The 22,761-nt window shown below is 39.8% G+C and overlaps 1 protein-coding gene across 1 annotated transcript; it reads left to right on the forward strand.

The window, feature by feature from the left end:
• Nucleotides 1-454: 454 nt before the first annotated feature.
• On the forward strand, nt 455-19,837 carry tmem102 (transmembrane protein 102). Its single transcript, XM_028038901.1, has 6 exons — nt 455-1,188; nt 3,523-3,734; nt 13,448-13,783; nt 15,268-15,461; nt 16,552-16,764; nt 17,303-19,837. The coding sequence occupies exons 2-6, from the start codon at nt 3,533-3,535 to the stop codon at nt 17,903-17,905; spliced, it is 1,548 nt and encodes a 515-aa protein (XP_027894702.1). The 5' UTR covers nt 455-1,188; nt 3,523-3,532; the 3' UTR covers nt 17,906-19,837.
• The last annotated feature ends 2,924 nt before the right edge of the window (nt 19,838-22,761 follow it).

Genomic DNA, 22,761 nt, shown 5'->3' on the forward strand with positions numbered 1-22,761 from the left:
CTAGGTTGCACTTTGGACATTCCTGCCTTATACAAACTTCCAGAAAACTGCACAACTGCTGAAACCTTGAGTTTCTTTAAATCAAGACTAAAAAACTCACTTGTTTCTACAACTGGAACAGTAATATATATTTGATAGTTATTATTCTTGATGATTTGTCATGATTCATGTTCTGTCCTGTCCATGCTGTGCTTAAACACTCACTCAGCTCACCTGCCACGCCTGATTGCTTACCTGTTCCACCTGGTCGCCGCCCTACTTAAACACCTCTCAGCCTCTTTGCCAGATTATCTGCAGCCACGAGCCAGTAGAGATCCAATGGTTTTCTCCAAGCCTTCAGTGTTTCTATGACCCTTTTCTGTCCACAGATTGAAATAAAAATAAAATAAAATAAAAAATAAATTGGTGGTTTTGGGCAGAAATTTACAATTGCTTTTTCTATCTACACTTTCCTCAATGTTTTTGTAAGTAACTGTTGAAAAATGTGCATTAGATTTGACAACAAGCAAAATTCCCCATAGTTGTGCTTTAAATAATAGCTCAGGAAAAACATAATAATTGTGTGGTATTACTTGGATTAAGGAACAGCCTGTCCTCGTCTGCCCTCAAATAATTCCCACACACTCATCAAATCTCCAGGGTATGGATTCCTCTAATTCCAGCAGCATTACCATAATAGGATCTAGTTTTATGAGCAGGTGTGACAATCGCTTGTATTTTACATAGCATTTTTCTCAGTTATTGTAAACATGCTGGCAGTTTTGGATCCGCATTCATGTCCAAATACGGCAGATGAGGGATTCATCTCTGCTGTAGAGCCATGAAACCTCCCTGTTCCTCCTCTAGCTAAACCTGAACTCTGCATTTTATCTTCTCCACAGGGACACAGACCCGTTTTCAATCATAACTCTGACCTCAGACACCGGCGTGTGTGTGTGTGTTTTTCTCCCCTCTGCGTGGGGCGTACACTCCACTCCATTCCACCACCCATGCTGGCTAATCCCTGGATCCTTTGAGTAGGACCATGATTTGTGGGACGGTGTTGCCAGGGGGAAGGTGGTAGCGGTGGTGGCGCTCGGATCCTGTTGGAAATGACAGCTGAGGAAGGCGGATTGGAGCTCGGGGACCAGAAAAGCAGCAGAGGCAGGAGATAGCGAAGAAAGTGCCGCACTTCGCCGTTTTCAAAGGGTGTGTTTGTGTGCTGGAGAGCAGCTTTTAGCCTCTCGGCTAATCATTTGTCATGGATCTGTGTGTGTGTGTGTGTGTGTGTGTGTGTGTGTGTGTGTGTTGTCTTGAAGCTAAACGAAGCCGTGTGTGCGTGTGGGGATACACGCATCTGTGTGTGACTGTGGATGTGTGTTTGTTTGCTAACATGTCAAATCTGACATGTTAGCTATAGTGCTAATTTGCCAAAGCTAGTTGGCTAATATCCTAAATTAGCTCTTTCTGGGTGCCGCCTGAATGCAACATGTCCAGTTGTGTGTTAGAGATATTGTAGCTATTTTAACACTCTTGCTACAACAGTTCAAGATAATTTCTTGTATGAAAGGTGTAGTAGGTGTGAACTGTTGGACAGCAGGTAGGCTAATTTTGTCGGCTAATAGCTTAGCAGCTGGCTCGCTAATTGACCCAGTTTATGGGGGCAGAGGCCGTGTTGGCGTTCCAACGCGACACAACTTTGTTTACAACTTTTCTCCCCCGCCCCTGATTATTTTGTGACACTTTTCAACAACAGTTTCCCATTTCAGACCCAAACACCCTGTTTTCAACTCTGAACTTCCAGGTGAAAGTTTTCGTTCTGCTATGTAAAATGTTTTTGGACTCGTTCATTTAATCCGCTAACTCCATCAACCGTCGTCTCACGTGCCCGTCTGCGCTGCAGGGAGGATCCGCGTTTCCATAGCAACGTAAACAAAATATGTAAACCAGGTTGAGGACGTGTAGACTATCCATTTCATTTAAATTGCATATTGTATTAATCCCAGAGGGAAAGTAAACGTCACTATTATATAATTTTCTTCATGGAGTCATTGCACATGGCTGTGGGCAGGAACCATCTCCTGTAGCGGTCTGTGTTACAGTGAATCGGAAGAAACCTCTGACTGAAGACACTTTGTTAACGTTTTATTAAGAATACTATAATATGTGAAAATTATTTAATTTAAAATATAATCTTAACACATTTTAAATTCTGCGAAGATCATGTTGAGGTGAATTTAAATCATAGAGCTGGTTCATTATTCGTTTGTTTCAGTAACTCAATTCAAAATATTAAGTACAATATTACTAACATACAGCCTTAGTTGTACTTTAGTAATTGTGCTGATTCCAAATTCACTTAATCAGAAAATTAGAAGATTCTATAAGAATAAAAAAATTTTATTCAGAAATATGTTATGACCCTCTCATGGCTTAGAAAATCATACGAAAGAAAGCTGATTCTCCACAAAGAGGATAATCCACACAGTCTATAGTGCTGTACCCAAGCATATTTACAGAAAGTTTAGTGGAGGGAAAAAGGTGGTAGAAAATTTTGCAAAAGCGAAACCTGCATAATTGTAAACAAATCACTGACTGCCTGTAGAAAATACTAAATTCTAGTGTAATAAATGCATAAATACTCAAAAATTGACATTAGTTTGACCTTTTTATATTGCCTTGAAACTTTCACAAAGTGCTATTTCCTTAATGTTCTACTCTTAGTTGTGCTTTGCCTGTTTTTCATATAAAAGTTTATTAATGTTACAAAACTATAATTTTGCCAGTACTGTAAACTCAAATACAGGGAGCCCAGACTCACTAATACTGTCATTCACAGTTAAAATGCCTAAACATTGAGAATACAGTTAAAATGCTGGGATTCAAGCTCAAACTGGAACCATTATGATTAAACCAAACCACAAAGTCTGCAAAAATCTTCCCACATTCTACTAAAAAATGAACTACAATAGTTGGTCATATGTCAAAATAGATGTAGAAATGTTTTTTTTTTTTTAACACATTGTGATTACAAGGTTGAGTTGTTTAAGGAAACAGAGCCTTAACTTGTATAAATATCAGAAAACTTTGTTTTTATGTTAATTTTTCTTTTGGTTTAATGTGTTATGAGGCTCTATTCCTCTGCACAAACAACCCAGAGTCTCATGATTAACAGCAGGCAGCACATAAGTCAAATGAATGAAAGCTCTTCATTTAGATGGAGGGAAATTCATTGTGTCATTTTGGTACATAGAAATCCTCAGTAACTGTAACTATTCAGGTAGAGTCAAAACCTTTTAATTTCTTATCCAAAAATGTTTAGACAAAATAAAAGTTATACAACCATTTTGTGGCATATCAGTTTTTCTCTTGGTAGTTAAGTGTTTTTGATGAATTAAAGCAAAATGACCAGCAAGTTTATAATATTTAATTCAAACTAACAAAATAACATAAACTGAAGTAAATAAAACCTGTAATTAACGGGAGAAACTCTTTCTTTTTAAACAAAGCTTTCTGCTTTTTGTCGTCTTCTTCTGTCCTCAGGGTTGCTGAGATGGAGTCGCTGATGAACGCGGTGACGCCGCGCTCGCCGGCCCCCGTTAAGAAGCTGTCCGAGGTGGACTTCCGCTCAGGGGCCACGCTGGAGCAGCTGTCGGCCCAGGTGTCGGAGCTGGTGCTGCTGGAGCAGGGGGAGTTCGGAGACCAGACCGCCTTAGAGGTCCACACTGCCAAGGACTTCATCTTCAACATGCTCGGTAAAAAAAACAAAACATTGAGTTTATTTCTCTTATGTAACTTTTACACATTTGTTGAAACTGTCACCTTGTCGTGGCATTATGGATGAGGCTAATAATCTGCCTTCTTCCAATGCTAACTGGAAACAACCAATCAGAGGCAGGAGGCGGCTCTTAGCGCTGTCAATCATGTCATGTGCGTGCCGCTCACACTCTCCGCCTTGCTCTCTCCATCAGCATGGCCTGTTGTGAATGCTAAGGCTATTTAGCATAGCCACCAATGATGGCGAATTATTGTTTTTCCTTTTGCACCAAGATGTTTCTCTGTCTCTAAACATGTATCAGCACGTTCACAAAGATGATTGATGGCGCTAAGACCCGCCTCCTGGCTCTGATTGGTTGTTTCTGGTCCATTTCTTCAGTTGACAACTTAGGGAGAATGTGGAGGAGATTGATCTTTTCACAGATTATCTGTCTCATAGCAAACTGTCACAAAATGGAGACATTTTCAATAAATATGTAAAAAATATTTTTAATAAAAGTTACATAGTGCAGCTTTAAGGTCAGATAATTGATAAGGACTCACTGTATTTTTTTTAGGGCAATGAATCCTGTTGGTTATTACGTAGTTATCAATTCAAGTTTATTTGTGTAGCACATCTCAACAACAAGCAGTTCAAAGTGCTTTACATCATAAAAGCACAAAAAATCAACAACTAAATCATTACATTTTTCCAAGTGCCGTCATTACACATCAGAATGTTGTTCATATAAATCCTTGTAAACAGTTTCTCATGCGATTATTGGCTTTACCTGGTAAATTTAAGAACAAAATAATAAATCTGATTGAAACTTGTTGAGGCTCAGATGTTAATCACTCTGACTAATCTTCAGGGTTTTTACCTGCTACTCCATAGTGACAGCATTCTTGTCCAGCCTTGTTTGCTACAGCTTTAAGTTGTTTTAAATCATTCAGTTATTGCTTTGAATGTGTAATGTTTAGGTTGGTACGTATCTTTTGGGGTAGCCACATTGTGACTGATGGAATATTAAAATAACAGCAGGGATGTAAACAACTCACTGAGCTGCTGGGAGGAAGGATCTGTGGTAACGCTCCTTTATGCACCTGGGATGCAACATTTTGTCACTGAAGGAGCTTTTCCATTTATTTATTTTTTTTCTGTGAAGAAATACTCCGCATTAGCTTTAGTCAGCTTGATTCTGAGTCTGGTCTGCAGCGTTTCTCTCTGAAACACCTTTAGGTCGGGTTTGGTGTCTTTCCCAGAGTCACTTTCTGACTCCAGAGGTAAATAAATCGGCACTGGTGCTATTCTGGGAGTTCTGGAAATGTTCTCCGCTGTGTTTCTGTTTTGAGCCGCTTCTACGTGAAGAAAATGAGTGAGCCAGAACAAGTTGTTTCTTTTTCTATTTCTGTTATTGGTTGTAGCTTGTGCCACTGTAATGTCGCAGCAGTAGAAATGTGTATTTGCTCATAAGATTTACAGTGTTGTATTTATTTTCCAGGTTTATTAGGAATTTGTTTTAGTTTACTGTGGTGTCACTGGACAAATGGGGAGCTTTGCTGCTCCGCTTTTTCTGTGATCATTTGAAATGTTTTGCAGAAAGATGACAAAGTGATTGTCAAAGTAGAAAAGGTAAAAGGAGACAAGTTATCTTTTATTTGCCCATTTTTTATTCGATGTGGGAGTTTCTACATCTGAGATAAACACACCTGGACAAGTTGTGTTATAAAAGGTTAAACACAGTAACCTTAATATATACTGTATATATATATATATATATATATATATATATATATATATATAGTGCTGATTTGCAAAGCTTACATTTCTTGATTCTGAATGAATCTACTCTGCAAACTTTGTTGTAAACCCTTAGAAAACCGATGGCTAGTTTTTGCTTTTTGTTGCAAGTTAAAAACAAAAGATGACATATGAAAGTCTGTCCAACAGGTGTCACTGTTTCTCCTTTCTGTCTTCTAACAGCTCATCTTCCTGGCCTCTCTGGTGTGCGTTGATATAAACCAGTTAAACATTACGGGACGGCTTGTTTAGAAGTCGTTTTTCATGCTCAGTGTTTCCGTATCTTATTAGCCGGTTTTCCTCTGCAGTTTGCTGGTTGATGGATCACTCTTCTTCTCTCTTCTTCGCCTCACCCAGTGAGAAACGGCACAAATCAAACTGGGCTCCAGCCTTTCCTCTCTCATCTTCTTGCCACCACACGCAGACACACATCACTCATTTCCCCCTGCAGGAGTCTCTTTGCTGCTCCCGTCGTTTTCTTGAACATCTCCTGACGGCTCCTTTAGGTCTTCCAGGCGGCTCAATCACCGGCGGCTCACCGGTGCGAAGGAGGGAACAAATAAAAGTTTGACACTTTGAACAGTTGGAAAGTTTGCGTTTAGATTTTGGGGTTGTAAAGCCGAACGTGGGGCGGCTTTGATGAAAAGAAGCAGATATCGTCCTGATCTGGGGGAGTCGTATTTCAGGCGCTGGGCTGCTCTTTTCTAAAGTTTGAGCTGCAGAGGGATTCTCACTCGGGCTGTCAAGGAAAAGGCAGGAGAGGAGATTAAACTCGCAAACAGATATGGTGATTTTCCTCACAGCCTGACAGATTCTCATGCTCTTATTTACCTCATGTGTGGGTAAACAATTTGGTTTGGGGGGGGCTACTATATAAATCTTTTAAGATGAAGAAGAAATGAATCCCCACTGTTCAGAGGTCCTCCTCTCCCTGAGCTAAGGGAAGACTCCAGCTTTCGATCAAAGCGTCAGAAGTCATGAACATCTTTCTGTTTGGGTCCAGAGATGGACATTTGTATCAAAAAACAGGTTAAAACCTTAAACTGCACTGTAAGGAGAGCCAGATATGTCCAGAGGGATTTCTTCTTTCTTGTTTTTAGCAATTTTACGCTAAAAATCTAAATCAGGTGAAAGAAGAATCAACTTCTGTGATTTTTTTTCTTTCTATTCCCAGTGAGGCAACATCACAGGTTAAATGTTATTAGCTGTGAAGAAGGTGAATTAAAGATAACAAATTCAGAAAACTTTTTAAAAAGCATAGCCGGGACTTTAACGTGTTAATTCCATTTAATTACATTTATTTTAAGGCATTTTTGTTTTTACATACAAAAGTTCTGAGCGGAACCTTTGTGTTCGTGTTTCTGGTACGCCTGTAAATCTGACGCACAAACAACAACCACAAACGACGGACAACGAAGACGCTTTTCTTGCTTTAAAAGCGATAACCTAAATAAAAGATTAAAAACAATAAATATATTTTGTGTTCTTGAGCTCGTATGTCTTTTTACTCAGTAATGTAGCAACAAAATGTTGCTTATTTTATAGATATATGGTTTTCATTTAAAGTGGGATAAATTAATTACAAATCCAGCAACTAACTCAATTAAAATTTTGTCCCATCACACACATAAAAATGCAAATAGATAACTGAACTCTTCTGCTCAGCTTTCTGTGAGTCCTCAGCTTGTACAGTTCTCTGCAGACCCCACACATCTTGGACACAAACTGTTTAGACGTTTTCTTTCAGGTTGGCTTCCACAGAAACAGTTTTAGCATATTTGTGCTGTTACAAATGTAGTTTTTAGTTTTTCTTATATGTAAAATAATGCTTGTATATACACTCTTTTTCCTTTTGTCCTTTTTACGCTCGAAACCAAACTGAAAACCTTTGATTGTTCACACAATGTTGGCAAAAAAAAAAAAAGCTTTTTAGTTGCCAAAATGGCAACTAAAAAGGAAATTTAACATTTTTAATTGATTTAATTTACTCCAAATCAATTTGAACCTTGATTTAAATCGTTGAAAGATGATAATTATGAGTGGATGTCTATTAGAGATTCTAATTCTGTGGAGAATGATCCAACCGCTGCTGAATATTTCTGCTAAAATCCTTCACTTCATTTAAAGGAAAAAAGTTATTTTTTATTCCAGATTTTCTCCCTTTATGGAGGCATCTTTCTGATCCAGATGTTCTGTGTCTCAGGCGTCGAGGGGCCAGGCGCCAGAAACCAACCTCCGCTTTATTATCGCACGCCCAACTAACCCTCCGTTAGCGGCGTTTCCGATTTGGGAGCACATCTTTGCTCAGCAGCTGGGACAAGAAGACGAATCAAAATCCTCATTTGATCAGCCGCTCTTTGTGCAACAAGTTTCATCAGCTCAGATGCAAAACCCAATCAGAGCCAACGCTGTTGTTTGGCTGACAGCGGCGTTGAGTTTTTACGGTTGGGAAAACCGGCGTGTCGGCGAATATCCCAGCAGATGCTGATGGATTCGCAGCCTCCTGCTGCAGATCACACAGCTGTCTCTGATTGAAACAGCGAGCAGCGTCTTTGTGGCTCAAGGCGAAAGATGTCACATCTGATCCTTTGTTTAAAGAGTCTTCTCGGCTCCTAATTGAACATGACTGGGGTTTTGACACCGCATGACATCGTTTGACAGAGTCTTCAATTAGATGATTAAGGGTTTAAAATCTCCAAGTGTTCCTGAGGCAGCGAGTCAAACGATTAGCCGCTATCAGAGGATGACGGGATTGTCTGACCTTTTGTCTGAGTGTTCATGAAAAATCCTCATTTGTATCTCGGATAGCTGGAAAATCTAGTTTGGGTCGTCTTCAGATTGACTCAAAAACTATTGATTTTCTCTGAACATTTTCCCATATATTGTTTTTTACAACTGGGAAAAGCTGATTAGGAAAGCCAGAGAAGTTGAAGACGAGGTTTAATGGATGCAGAGCAGAGACAGGAGGAAGTTCAGATCAACTCTTCCATCAATCACAATGGGAATGGATGATATCTCCAACTCTCTGTCCAACTCTTTAACCGTACAACCAAATAAAACTAAGGTTTCATGTTTAGTCCTCTTTAATCAAACTCCAGCCCGATTGTCTAGAACAGGGGTGTCAAACTCCAGTCCTGGAGGGCTGCTGCCCTGCAACTTTTAGATGTGCCTCTGCTGCACCACACCTGAATAGAATAATAAGGTAATCAGCAAGGCTCTGAAGAACTGATCTACACAAGGAGGAGGTAATTAAGCCATTCCAGTGTTTTGTACCTGTGGCACATCTACAAACTGCAGGACAGCGGCCCTGGAGGACTGGAGTTTGATTCCTGTGGTCTAGAAAGTCTGGTTGATTTGGGGAAGTGTGAACTCTGAGGTAAGACCAAAAACACAAACTCTGGTTCACCTAAAATCCAGTGTCTCCGTTCGGTTGACGTGAACTCTGGTGTGGCTTGAATACAAAACTCCAAAAGCAGGAAGTAGACTACAGTGCAGGGAATTCTGGGTAAATACAACTGAAAACAAACAAGCTAATGTAGTGCTAGTGAGAGAAATGTTTAACACAAAAACACAGTTATGCTGTTAGGATGTACTGATAATCAATGTCTTTAGTCAGAGGCTTCTTGAGCGCCAATGCAACACTGACTGCTACTGGATATACTTCCTGTCCACTGAACCACTTGGTTGATGAGAGACAACAATATTTAATTTCTTTTTTAAGAGAAATAATTCAGCTTACTTCCAGCTGAGACGTCTCAAACTCTTTGTGTTTCTGTTTTTCCATGAGACATCTGTATCGTTTGTCTTAACATCCAGTTTGTTATATTTATGTAGAGAATCTAAAGAAATAGTCAGTCGAGACCTGGAGAATAGCTACCGTCTGCAAAACAGATTCAATTAAAGAAGTCAGAGTCAACAGAGCTGCTGTAAAAGTCTCAACCTGCTGTGGTTTTTCTCCACTTTGCTGATAATTTACTGTCATTTAGCGACGGGTAAAACGGCGGTATTACCGTGATCAAAGCCGCAAACAGGAACCGAAATGACACCGACGGCTTCCTCTCTGCAGGTGGTTCAGACACACCACGTCTCTCATTTCTCATCCCGATCTCACTTACACACACATATACACACACACACCCCTACAGAGCAGGCATTTTAGCATCTAAAGCATCTTTTACTGATCTCCTGCCGTAGTGTGAAATCATAAACAGTGAGGTGAAGCTGATTAGTCTGAATTAGACTGGAGATTGTTGAACTCAAGTCTGGAGGTTTATGTTGCATGTTTTTGTTTAAACCAGTGGTCAGCATTCAAGAGCCAATGTTGCAGCTATTGATGTTGAGTTTTCGTAAATCTGTAAATCTGTTCTGTCAATTTAGTTTTTTCTTCAGGCAGTTAAAATGTACTTAAGTTAGTTTGAAAAAAAATCTGTCATTTTAATTTGTTGTGATTACTTTGGAAACTTTTAGACGCTCCCATTAATTCAGGGGTGTCCAAAGTGCGGTCCAGGGGCCATTTTTGGCCTTCGGAATGACTCTTGGTGGCCCTTGATCACAGCTCATGTAGTTGATGCAGATTTTAAAAGGATTAAAATGAAAAATGTAAGATACAACACAAAGTATTCATCCAGTTTTTCTACTTTTAATTTAACTTATTAGTAACAGGGATCAAAAACATTCTGATTCTTTGACTAAAATGCAGTTATGGGCAACTTGTCAAAATAAAGCAAGAGTAACCATATTCTATTCTTGTTGTTAAAAAGACACAAAAAAATTCATAACCAGATGAAAAATTTATGTTTTGCTGTTTCTTTTTTCTGGCCAAACTGCAGGACCATTTTTTGGTTGTAAATCTACAACTTACACATCCCGTCTACAGACGTCGGGCTGTTTTGGTTATTTCATTAAAATATTGAATGTTTAGTTTGTTTATTTAGCCGGTACAAATAAATAAAAACACTGTCCGTTTTTTCAGATTTTGTTGCCCCACTTGACATTTTTGACCCCGTGCTAAAATGTTTGTACACCACCGCATTAATTTAAGAGATTAAAGCTGCAGATTATAGCTTTTATAAAACATATTTGGTAAAACTGTCACAATGGGGCCAGTGACAGTACAATATTAGACTGTGAAAAAAATCTAGCTCCCAGTGCTAACTCGAAACAACCAGACAGAGCCAGGAGGCGGGTCCTAGCGCTGTCAATCATGCCCGTGTGCATGCCGCTCTGCTCTTCGCTGCAGCTAGTACAGAATGTCATGAATGGTAAGGCTAGTTGATAACAGCGGATAAACGGTTTTCCTGTGATGGTAAGTTGTTTCTCTGCCTTTAGCACATTTAGAAATGCGTACATGAGGTTGATTGACAGCGCTAAGCCCCTGCTCCTGGCTCTGATTGGTTGTTTTTGGCTCAGGGAGGAGGTGGAGGAGCTCAATCTTTTCACAGATTATTCCTCATTCTGTCAACATGGTGACAGTTTCAACAAATATGTAAAAAACATATTTTTTAAATAAAAGTTGCATACAGCAGCTTTAAGTGGTTAGATGAAAAATCTGCAGAATGTGCCGCTTAACCGTGTGAATAATTGATTAATCGATAAGTACAATAATCATTAGTTGCAGCCCAGGTCTAAAGAGCCTCATGCCTGGTCTAATGGAAATAGAGGATTTCCCTCTTTAAACAACAAATATTAAAGAAAGTCTTAGTTTCTAGTTAAAGTATGGATGTTTGAAGTAATAACTGTGTCTTTGCTTCTCACTCTGAGGTAAATCACTCAGGTTTCTTAGTGATCCCTCCCTGGTGGGTGCTTGGTAGTTAAATGGAGGCTGTAAAAATGACTGTAGCTGCTGTAATGTGAGTTTAAATTCACAGCAGTTCAGCGTAACTTATGATTATAATTTACTGAAATTCTGCCTGGGTTTCCCTCTGATGGGACACGAAATGACTCTTTTGGGCCGGGAAAGCGTCCTCTCCTGGAGACGTACATCCGTTACAGGATTAAGGTTAATCCGTGGCTGTGAAACCAGAAGGAAATTGGCTCCATTTTCCACATTCAGACGGCGCTGGGAGTGTTTGCCGTGTGTGTGGGCGTGTGCTGGTTTGTCCTGCTGACCTGTTTAACAGTTTTCAATTAAAAAATGTAATTTAATTTTTTATTATTTTTTGGAAGAACTTCAAACTTATAGCAGAAAGTGTGGCGCTCGCTAATTGATACGGTTTTTTAATTTTCGCTCCACTCCAATAGAAGCTCTTTTCTTGGCTATTTGACCCAATACTTTGAGCTAAAGTCGTGGCAAATTAACGGTTGTTTACATGCTGTACCTCACAGACCACAGTCTGAGAAAGATTGTCCTAAATCCCCTCTGGCTAATAAACACCCTTCCTCACCGTCTCTCCCCTGCGTCGTCTGCGCTTCACCTCCGACCTGAAGCAGGTAGCAGTCGCCTGTGGGCCACTTCTCCATCAGATCAGACTTTCCTCTCGGTTCTCTCTTTTTAAATGGGCAGAGAAAATTTACTCCAGGGAGGTTCCCACGATCCCAGAGCCCGAAAAGTACACAACACAGCTAAGTAGTCATGGAGGGATTTGGAGACTTGAGTTTCTCTTATAAAGTTTTCAGAGTTGAGGAAAGAATGGTTTCAGACTCTGGGGAGTTCTGGTACTGGCAGGATTTAGGATGCAACAGGGAAACGATGCATCTCGTGCCTTTTCCTGACGCTTCATTTCCCGCTGTGTGAGGTTTACGGGAACGAGCTGCTCTGACGGCGATACATTATTCATAAATATGTTTTCTGAAACCTCAAACTATTTGTCTCTGCCAGAAAATGAAGCTTTTTTAGTACAGGAGCCCAGAAGGGACAAACAATGGGCATGATTTTTTATATCCATCATTGGCTCCAGGGGTCGCTGTTAGTTGCAATCTACAACTTGACCAGCAGATGTTGCTAAAAAGCCAGGAAAGATAAGACAGGAAACCAACTTTACCTGATTAAATAAATGTAAAAAAAATCTAATTTTTGCTTTAACACTTATGCCAGTGTGTTAAAATATAAAGTAATCTCTAATTTATTTCAATAATCAATTAATTTGATTAATCGTTTCAGCCCTATTAGGACTTAGCAATTTGGCTCAAAACGATAACAATATAAGACTTTCATTTTGGTTGATAATTATTAGTTAGTTTTTTTGTTTTATCTGAAGTTTTGCCAGACTAGTGGCATGACCTTCCCTGTTTTATCCACAGTTTTTACACCCTGTAGTTTTTATTTTTAAGCAGTTATGAGGCACAGTGGACAAACCTTAAACTGCTGCTGCGCCAGTTACTCAGCAGGTCGTTGCTAGGTAACCAAAGAGTGAGTAAGTTGCTAGGTAACCAAAGAGTGAGTGAGTTAATTAGTCCATGTTACTTACCTAGCTTAGCCATAAGAGGCTGAGCGGCTAAACCTTTCTTCTGCCTACATTTCCCAGAATGCTATGCAGGTCTAGCTTGGAGTTCAGTGAAATTATTGATTATTCTATCAGACATATTATCTATTGATATTGATCACATGTCTAACGCGATATATATTGTTTTTCATTTATTGTCCGGAACTACTTAATATTTTAGTCATTGTGTTTCTCATCTGCTTTTTTTTCCTCAGTTGGAATCTACAACTTCACCAGCAGATGTCACTAAAGTCTAATAAAAAAAAGCTTCTATTAGTTGAGCCTTAAGCAGCTTAAAGTTGGGGAAAAAATTTAAATTAACCAAACTAAACCACCAAAGACTATTCTCATTTGTAAACAGGGAAAGCAGCTGCTGGTCAGTGAGCGGTCCAGCCAGATCTGTGTGACCTATGACCTTTGGTGAAACTATTCTCCTCTGCCTCCCTCCTGAAATCACCAAACTCTCCCCTCTCCCCTCCAACCTTGCCAGGTTTAGTCCAGAAGGTGGACCAGCGCCTCCCGGTGGCCAACGAGTACCTGCTGCTGTCCGGCGGTGCCCGGGAAGGCGTCCTGGACCTGAACCCGGAGGACCTGGGCGAGTACGCCAAGGGGGCCGACTTCGACCTGGACTTCACCCTGCTGGTTCCCGCCCTGAAGCTGCACGACCGCAACCAGCCGGTGACCTTGGACATGAGGCGCTCGCCGCCGTGCCACTCCTGGCTCAGCCTGCGCCTCTGCGACTCCAACGTCCTGTCGCGCTGGAGCGTCTGCTGCCAGGAGGACAGCGGGCTCCCCGCCGAGGAAGACGAGGAGGAGGAGGAGATGGGTGAGAGAGAGAGAGAGAGTGAAAGACGAGCGACTGGATGGAATAAACAAAGATGAAAGTGTTGCTGCAGATTGGATTGAGCGCATGTTTTCTTCTGATGCACGATGCTGTGATGCAATTTCAGCCGACAGCCCGCAGCAGACGGGCCGTTTTTCACAATAAAAGCCCTCAGAAAGGTTCTGAGTTCAACTCATGAAGCAGAACTAAGCGGTGGAAAGTGCAAGATAACGCAGCGGTTTGCAGATTACTCCAGAAAATCAATCTGCCGCACGCTGGTGAGGGCGGGTGGGGGAGTAATGACATTTATTGATATGAATCTGTTTAAGTTTTAGCAGTTTGGGACGAAGCGTCAGCTGGATTTTCTGGATGTGTAATAACATTTCCCACCAGATTTCAGGGAGCTGTAATTGTCGAGGCAGGGGAGCTGATTAAATCAGGCTAGATGACAGAAAGTGTCGCACCAAATGTGTCCCTGAAGGATGAAAATATCCACTTGAGTCGATGGTTCCTAGTGGAATAATTAGATTTTGACACCTTTCTCTCAAAAGTGTTCACACCCCCTGAGCCAACACATCCTGTCATGGTGCAAGCCCAAACTTTGATGCTTTTTATGACATTTATTTGACAAACGCAAAGTAGTGCTGATTGTTAATTATTAAATAGAAGAAAAATAACATGGGATTAGTAAAATCTGTCAGCTTTGGTAATTGATTCGTTAGAGTTCAGCACATCATCCCAAAAACAAAACTTTTATGTAAAATGAACTTTTTTGAGCTGAGTTTCAGTTTTGTGATCTGATTTTGCTTCATGTCATTTTAGAGTTGGCATGAATAGTTAAAAACAACAGTTTATGGCAATAATTTGGTTAAAAGGCTCAAAAATGGCATCCATCTTGAAACTGTCGTTCTGAAATTTATCATAAAATCAACTTTTCGAGCTTTACATAATGTTATAATGTGAATCAGAACTGAAGTGTTGCTTTGATGCTTTCATGAATGTTTGAGAAATCCTTTCATCACCATGGTATCCATTCAACTGTCCAAAACGCCTGGTTGGGCCTAGCCCCGCCTTCTGGGAGCAGCTCCTCCCGACTCGGTTCCTTCAGACTAGCTGGTAGCAATTAGCGAACACCTCCTGATCTCATTGTAGGAGCTGCTTCAGTGAAACGCTGGTAAAAATGCTGTTAAAGGGTTGATAGAGGAGCCATGTTGTGATGACTTTCTGAAGGCGGTGTTTCAGAAAGAGCAGGAGCTTCTTAAAGAGACAGAGACCCCATTTTAATTTGCTATATTACTAAGGAAATTTTATTTTAAGTCATATTTGATACATACAGCATTTTTTTACATAGTTACTTGATTATGCTATAAAACAGCACTATGTGACTGGAAAACACAACAATACCCTGTTAATTAGTTTATGTGAAAATGTTTATGCTTGTCTCCTCATTGAAAGGTTTTCCAGTAATATGCTGCTCTGCCTTGCAGGTAAAGGCTCCATCCCGTCGCTGGGCTCCCCTCAGTCCCTGGACGGCTGCTACTTCTCGCCCAGCCTGGTGGTGGACTGGTTCTGGGGGGTGGTGAGCGAGGCTGTGGAGGAGCTGAGGCGCAGCCCGCAGAGAGGCATCCCGACCCCGGACCGGCTGGAGAGGAACGGACCCCTGACCACCATCATCCTCCAGGTACAGAGCCGCTGCTGCTTCCTTCACTGAAAATATTATTTTACAAAAATAGAAAAAGGACAGTTTTGTTTCGAGATTCAACAATATTTAAATTATTTAAATTCCTCAAGGCAATTTATCTAAATTATATTTTACTATTTAGCGCCATCTGCACCGGCCAGATAATTATTTGTGTTGGCATCACTTAATTTACTTTTGCTGTTAATTTTAAAAGTTAATGTTACTTCTCATTTGTTTTGCACTTTATCTTTTTTCCTATACTAAAAACTTGACACTAAAAGTAAAGATTAAATAGTTTATCATTTTTTCTTTGATATATAAAAAAAATTTTTACCAAGTATTTTTGGTCTAGTTTCTAGTGCAAATATTTTGGTGCAATTAAAAATAGACAAGACTAACTTAAAAATGACTTTATAAAAATATATAACACCTTGTTTTAAGTCAGTAATTTCTTCAAATTGATGGAAAACGTTATAGTTCTATTGGTAGATTATTGAACTATTTATTTAACTTACTTTTTCTGCAATTTTAACAAACTATTGACTTAAAACAAGCTCCTATAACTTCCTGAAAAGTTATTTGTAAGATAGTTTTATCTTATTTCATGTGTACTAAAATATTTGCACTAGGAACTAGACCAAAATTACTTGGTAAGATTTTGTGTTTTTGCAGTGTAAGTACAAAAACATCTTACTCAAAAAGATTGTTTGAAAGCAAACATAATGTCTCTTATTCTGGTTTTCTCTCTGTTGGTTACTTATTTCTTGTGCAAAATGTTTTCTTTTGTTGATGTTTTTTTGTTTGTTTGTTTCTTTTAATCAAACCATCTGTCCTCTGACTATTTCGGGGAGTTTTCTACTTAATTGTCTTAAAATAAGGGATGAAATTTATCTATTGTGTTTATTCCAACATATCTGATTAATGTTTACTGTCCTAAGCAAATAAATTAAAACATGAACTGCAGAACGGGACTTTTTGTTTTTCATTTGATCACTCGATTAATTGTCAGAATAATCATTTCCAACAGTTCTGTGTGGGCGTTACCAGGGCGATAAAAGCACCTGTGTGTGTGTGTGTGTCCTTCCTGCAGGCGGGCTCCAGCCGGGTTCTGTACGACCTGCTGCCGGTGGTGTCGTTCCGGGGCTGGCCCGCCGTGGCCCAGGGCTGGCTGACGGCCAACCACTTCTGGGACGGTAAAATCACGGAGGAAGAAGCCATCTCCGGGTTCTACCTGCTGCCCTGCTGCTCCCCGCTGGGCGGCCGGCCCGACCGCGAGTGGAGGCTGGCCTTCTCCCGCAGCGAGGTCAGGAGACGCCATGCCGTCTTTTCTCACGCCAGATCCATCAATGTTTAGATCGAAGTCGGGAACGTGGTTGTTTCTGCATAAACTCCTTGCAGGTTCAATCTAACGTTTGATTAAATATGGAAAACATATTTACAGTTGAGCGCAGATATTTTCATTCACCTAATAGAAAGACACATGAACATACATTATATTTTTCATTGTCTGAAGTTAAACCAGATAAAACTTCAATTGTTTCACCAGAATTATGTAACGAACATGTTTAGTTGTTGCCCATAAACCTGTCTGACCTGTTCAAGGAAGCATAATAGGTCACCTTTTGTTCACTGGCCAGTCAAGATGTATTTTTTAGTTTTTTCTTTTTTATGTTATTTATCACAACACATTATTAATATAATTGATACCAAATAACAGTGAATTGAAACGCTTGTTTTTTCTCCAATGTGTGGAAACTAACCCTGAAAAGTTCTTGAATTTTGCTGAGGGAAACTAGTGTGAGTCCTGACTGTAACCCGGCTCCTGTGTGGTTCTGATCCAGGTCCAGCTCAAGAAGTGCATCCCGTACCCGATGGCGCAGGCCTTCCAGGCGGCCAAGGCGGTTCTGTCCCGCATCCTGGCCCGGCCTCGATCCGGCCTCAGCCTCTACCACCTGCGCACGCTGCTGTTCTGGGCCTGCGACCGACTCCCATCCGCATACCTGTCCTGCCCCGAGCCCGACGCCCCCGGCCGCCTCCTCCTGGGTCTGCTGGACGACCTGGCGCACTGCATCCTGGGTAAGAACTGCCCCAACTACTTCCTGCCGCAGTGCAACATGCTGGAGCACCTGAGCGACGGCCAGGCGCTGCTGGTGGCCAGGAAGCTGGCCCACGTGCGTTCGGACCCCAGCGAACACCTGCGGGCCGCCCTGGACCAGGCGCGGCAGGCAGGCCAACTGAAGAAGGAGCTGGCGGGCGGCGCCGCCAATGGACACGGTTCGCCAGGACTCCACCCGGCCAACGGCATCATCTCGCCATCGGAGGACAAGCTGGCGCAGCGGCTGCAGCAGCTGGTGACGGAGAACCCCGGGAAGTCCATCTCGGTCTTCCTGAACCCCGACGACGTGTCGCGGCCGCACTTCCGCATCGACGACAAGTTCTACTGAGAGTCTGGAACCGGACCCTGCTGCTCCGTTAAGGCAGTATGTCACTTTTATAAAAATATTTGTTAAAATCGTCATCATGTTGTGACAGTTTTTGAGACAGATAATCAAGATTATTTCAGTTTAAACAAGAAACAACCAATCAGAGCCTGGAGGCGGGTCTTAGTGCTGTCAATCAGGCTAGTGTGCACTTTGCTACAATACAGCTTGTCAGCAGAGCCCATCGTGAATGCTAAAGCTAGTTAGCGTAGCCACCGACGGCTTGGCTTGTGACAACAACAAATTTAGTTTGTGATAACGTCTGGGGCGATAAATTGTCCCAGACGTTATCGTGATAAATAATTTTGTTTTGAGAACATTTTCAAGAAATAAAGATAATAACGCAAGAACACATTCTCACAGATCAAAGAACATTTTAACACTGGAACAGGAAGTCGTTTTAAATATCTAAAATAAATAAACAGAGCAACAGGAACAAGAATTAAAATGAATTCACTCTAAATAAAACAGTCCTTCATTTAAAAAAAGAGGCTGGTTGAGACCAAAACACCAAACTGAAGAGAAGAACTAAATATCATCCAAATAGAAATGATTGACATTGTTTTAATTATTTGATTTATTTCAACAAGTCCATCGATGATGGCAGATAAATGGTTTTTCTGTAATGGTGAGTTGTTTTTACGCCATTCGCACATTTAGGAGCGCATCCATGATTGACAGCGCTAAGGCCCTCCTCCTGGCTCTGATTGGCTGTTTTTGATCTTGAGCATTTATTCAAATTACCTGTCTCTCACAGAATAGTGACAGTTTTAACAAATACGTAAAAAAATTTAATAAAAGTTACACACTCCAACTTTAAGTCTTAAAACCAAAACCAAAACATTTCCTCCTGAAAGTAGGCGTCCAGTTGATCTGCTGTTGCTACGGCGACGGTCGTCTCCTACCGAGCTGGCCTTAAGGAGACCGAACAGCTGTAGCCTGGACGTGAAAACACCTGTGTTGGTCGTTTTTTTTGTTTGTTTTGTTTATTTTTTAAGCGCGAACCAGAGACTGTGTTCATGTCTGCCTTAGGGGGTCCGAACACGGCGAACCCTCCACAGAACCCTCCTGACTCGCTCCGTTTCATTTCACATCGCAGCGGCCGACGGATGAGTCAGAAGAAAATGAGCTGATGAAACAGACTGTAACTGCAAAGTCTGCAAGAAAAGAGTCTCTTTTTTTTTTACTACTTTTCTGTTATTTTACACTCGGTTTGTGCGACGGTTTCTTTAACTTCTCTCAGGTATGCACAAAGTTTCCTGTTTTTCTTTCCTTTTTTAAAGCCTCTAATGACGTTTCACGTCTTCCAAAGAGCCGCAAATGAATTGGTCTCAGAAGCAGAAGCAGAAGCGCCACAATCAGAATATAAAGGTACATTTTCCTCCTTCAAACGTCAAGTAAATTTACTCAGTTCATCTTTAAGGAATCAGCAAAACAAATCGACTTCCTCCAAAGACGAATAAACGCTCCTTTCATTTCAGGTTTGTTTTTATTCGAGCTGATTAGCTTTTTATTGTTTTGATCAATTTAAGCCGCTCTGCAGAGGAACTTTAAACTAAAAATATGCTATTAGCTCTAAAATGTACAACACCGTATTAGTGTAGATAAAAAAAAAAAATAAAAGTTTTGCCAAAAAACTGAGATAAAGCTAAAATTTTCTAGAAAAAACAAATACATCTCTGAGTGTGAAAAGTTTAAACTTTGCTAAGAAAAACTGAAATTTTAAGATTAATTTCTATTTTTAAGAAAAAAACTTCTCGGCTTGCAAAGTCAGAAATTTGTTAGAAAAAATTAGGAAATTTCTGCGTTTCCAAGATTTGGGTGTTTGACTTTTTTCCAGAATTTAATCTTAAATTCTGATTTTTTTTTTTTTCACAATTCTGACTTTTTTCTTCTGAGATTAAAATCAGGATTCCAGCTTTAAATACACAAATAAATATTTCCTCAGAATTTTGTTTTCTAATTCTGACTTTACTTTTCTGATATTTAAGTCAGAATTCAAACTTTAATCTCATAAATCTGATTTTTTGTTGTCAGTATTCACTTTTTCTCAGAATTCTGATCTTTTTTTTTTGTTTTTACAATTCTGACTTATTTCTTCTGAAATTGATTGAATATTAGAGTCTATTAACTCAATGAAATAAAAATGGTACAAATCCACCACTGACGCAGAACAGCTACAGTACTGTGCAGAAGTTTTAATCCGCTCTACATTTCTTCATATGTTTGCTTCCAAGTAGCAAATCATTTTAACAGCTATTTTCTTAGTTTATTTTTTCTTTGAGCTTCGGCAGATTACTTTACATCCTGACTGAATGGAGTTTCCCACAAAGTGCCCAGTTTCTGCTCCTATCTTGGTATTTTTGACACATCTGTTCGCTTCACGTTGGACAAACTTTGCTTCTTTTTGAGACTTTTTGAGATCCGGATAATCGTCCCACGTCTCCTCCGCTTGGATGGTCTCTCTTAATGAGCGTCATGCATCTTGTAAATGAGCGGATGTGTCTCCCAGATGCTGCGCGGTGAATTATTTCCCCCTCAGTGCGTTCATGCCGGTTGGACAGAAGCATTCAGACCTTCTGGAAAAACAAACCTTTTTTTTTTTTTTTCTTTTTTTTTTAAACAAAAACGTCTTTTTTTCCCCCTCCGTTTCATTTTCTAATAAAGAAAAAACGAAGCTTTTGACTCTTAAATCTGCCCAACGCTCTGCTTATGCTGCTGCAGAGGAATTCATTTAATAGTTTTTGAATCTGTAAATGACTTCTGATCAATTTTAATGAGTTTTAAATACAAACTGAACCAGTGACAGAGCAGGGTACGAAGTATCAGCATGACGGTGGTCGTTTATTTGTTTTCCATGAATGTTCCCTTACTGGATGGTTGTTAAAGACTTTATTTGTAGCGTCTACTAACACAGATGTGCGTACTACTGAATTATTCCGTTTTTTTAACGGTAACTGAAGCGGATGTAAACCAAAGCGTGTTGTTGACGCGGTACAGAATGTTTTCAGCACTTTTACCCCGTGGAAAAACATTAAAAACATTCAGATTAAGTGAAATAACTAATGATAGGATTCATCGTAGTTGCTGTAAAAAAAAAAGATTCTTGTGTTGGGTTGGAGATCAGACAGTGGAAATGATTGTTTTTGTTTTATTTTTGCTTGATTTGTACGCTTAAACTCTCTGGGGTGTTTGACATCTTGTAAATGCAGATATGCAATCAGGTGGAGACGCCGGTCGGTCGTTTACAGACCCGCTGGAGCAGAGCGGGAATTTACTGCTGTAAATAAAAATTAAAGGAGGGGAGAGGCTGGTTGATGTTACAGTGAACTATTACAGGGCATTGCAGAAAGAGAAAAAAGAGGAGCAAATTTCTGCCAAAGAAAACATGAGTTTTCCAGAAAGAGTTTGAAAAGTCAGGAATTTGCTGGAATAAATTTAGAAATTTTTTAGAAAAACCTCTGAAATTTTGAGAGCAATTTCTAGAAAAAAATGGAAAATTGTGAGTTTAAAAGTTGAATATTTAAAAGAAAAAAATTTACATTCTGAGGTTAATTCCACTTTTTTTCAGTTTAAAGAGTCAAAAGAAATTCTAGAAAGAACTTCAAAATCTTTATTGATCTAAATTTCTGAATTTGAAAAATTACATTGGCTAGAATAAATTCAGAAATATTTCATCTCTGACATTTTCTAGAAACAACCCAGGAGGTTGAAGTCAATGTGGTAGAAAAACCTCAAACTTCAAAATGAATTGGAGAAATTCTCTAGAAAAAAACTTTTTAGAGAAGTCATGGAAATTTCTGAGTTTCAACTCAAGTTTTTTTTCATGAAAACATGTGAAATTAATCTCAAAATTTCAGTTTTTTTCCTCGAATTTTTTACTTTTTGAGGTCAGAAAATGTCCATGTTTTTTTTATTTTTAGAAAATCTCAAAATAACCTCAACATTTGAGATTTTCAGTAAATGTTTTGACCTTGGAAACTCATAGATGTCCTTGTTTTTGTTTTTCTAGAAAATGACAGTATTTTGCAGAAATTTAAAATTCCTTCCTTTTTCTTTCCCTTTCCCTCTTGCCATTGCAGAGTGAGGATTATCATGAAACTCACTCCATAAATCTGTTCTCAAAGACCTTTGATGAATCTGGATTCGTAGCAAACTGAATGAACTGAATGTTTCCGTCATTTCTGTTTTTTAAGAACATCTGGACTCAGTCGCTCTGCTGTGTGGAAACCCAGCTCCATATCTGTTCTTAACCTGGGTTCTTCCTCCTGTTTTTTGTAAAAACTGTTGACTGATGATTCTTTTGCTATCTTTGTTACTGCTCTTTGTCTGCCGGGGGTTTATATTGATTGATGTGTGAGCTTTAGCATGAAATAAACCACTATATTTAAAGCTGTCTGGTCAGAATGTCACTGCAGCTCCGTGAATTAGCCAACAGAGGGCGCCACAGGACAGCAGTTGGCAGAGACGCCGCTGCAAAGGGAACCGATCCTGGATCTGATCGTCTCCAGCAAAATTAAACCGAGGTAAAAACCTTTTCTATCTTTTGAACAAATAAATCTGTTAGTGGGTCAAATTTAGAGAAAATAATCAGCAAAAACCCAGGATGAAAAGTAAACACACCCTTAAACTAACAGTTTTAAGTTTTGACGCAAAATAAAGGTTAAAGCTAGGATTATATTCTTTGGCTAAAGTTTGGAGACGTGAATAAAATCAATTTTATTGACCAAGATTGTGTCTGCTAACATTCTTATATTGTAGTATAATATATACACTTTATATGCAATAAAATAAGAATAAAGGAACAATATGTTTTTGCT

Source organism: Xiphophorus couchianus, chromosome 14 (assembly GCF_001444195.1).
Source record: "Xiphophorus couchianus chromosome 14, X_couchianus-1.0, whole genome shotgun sequence".
NCBI classification, from domain to species: Eukaryota; Metazoa; Chordata; class Actinopteri; order Cyprinodontiformes; family Poeciliidae; genus Xiphophorus; species Xiphophorus couchianus.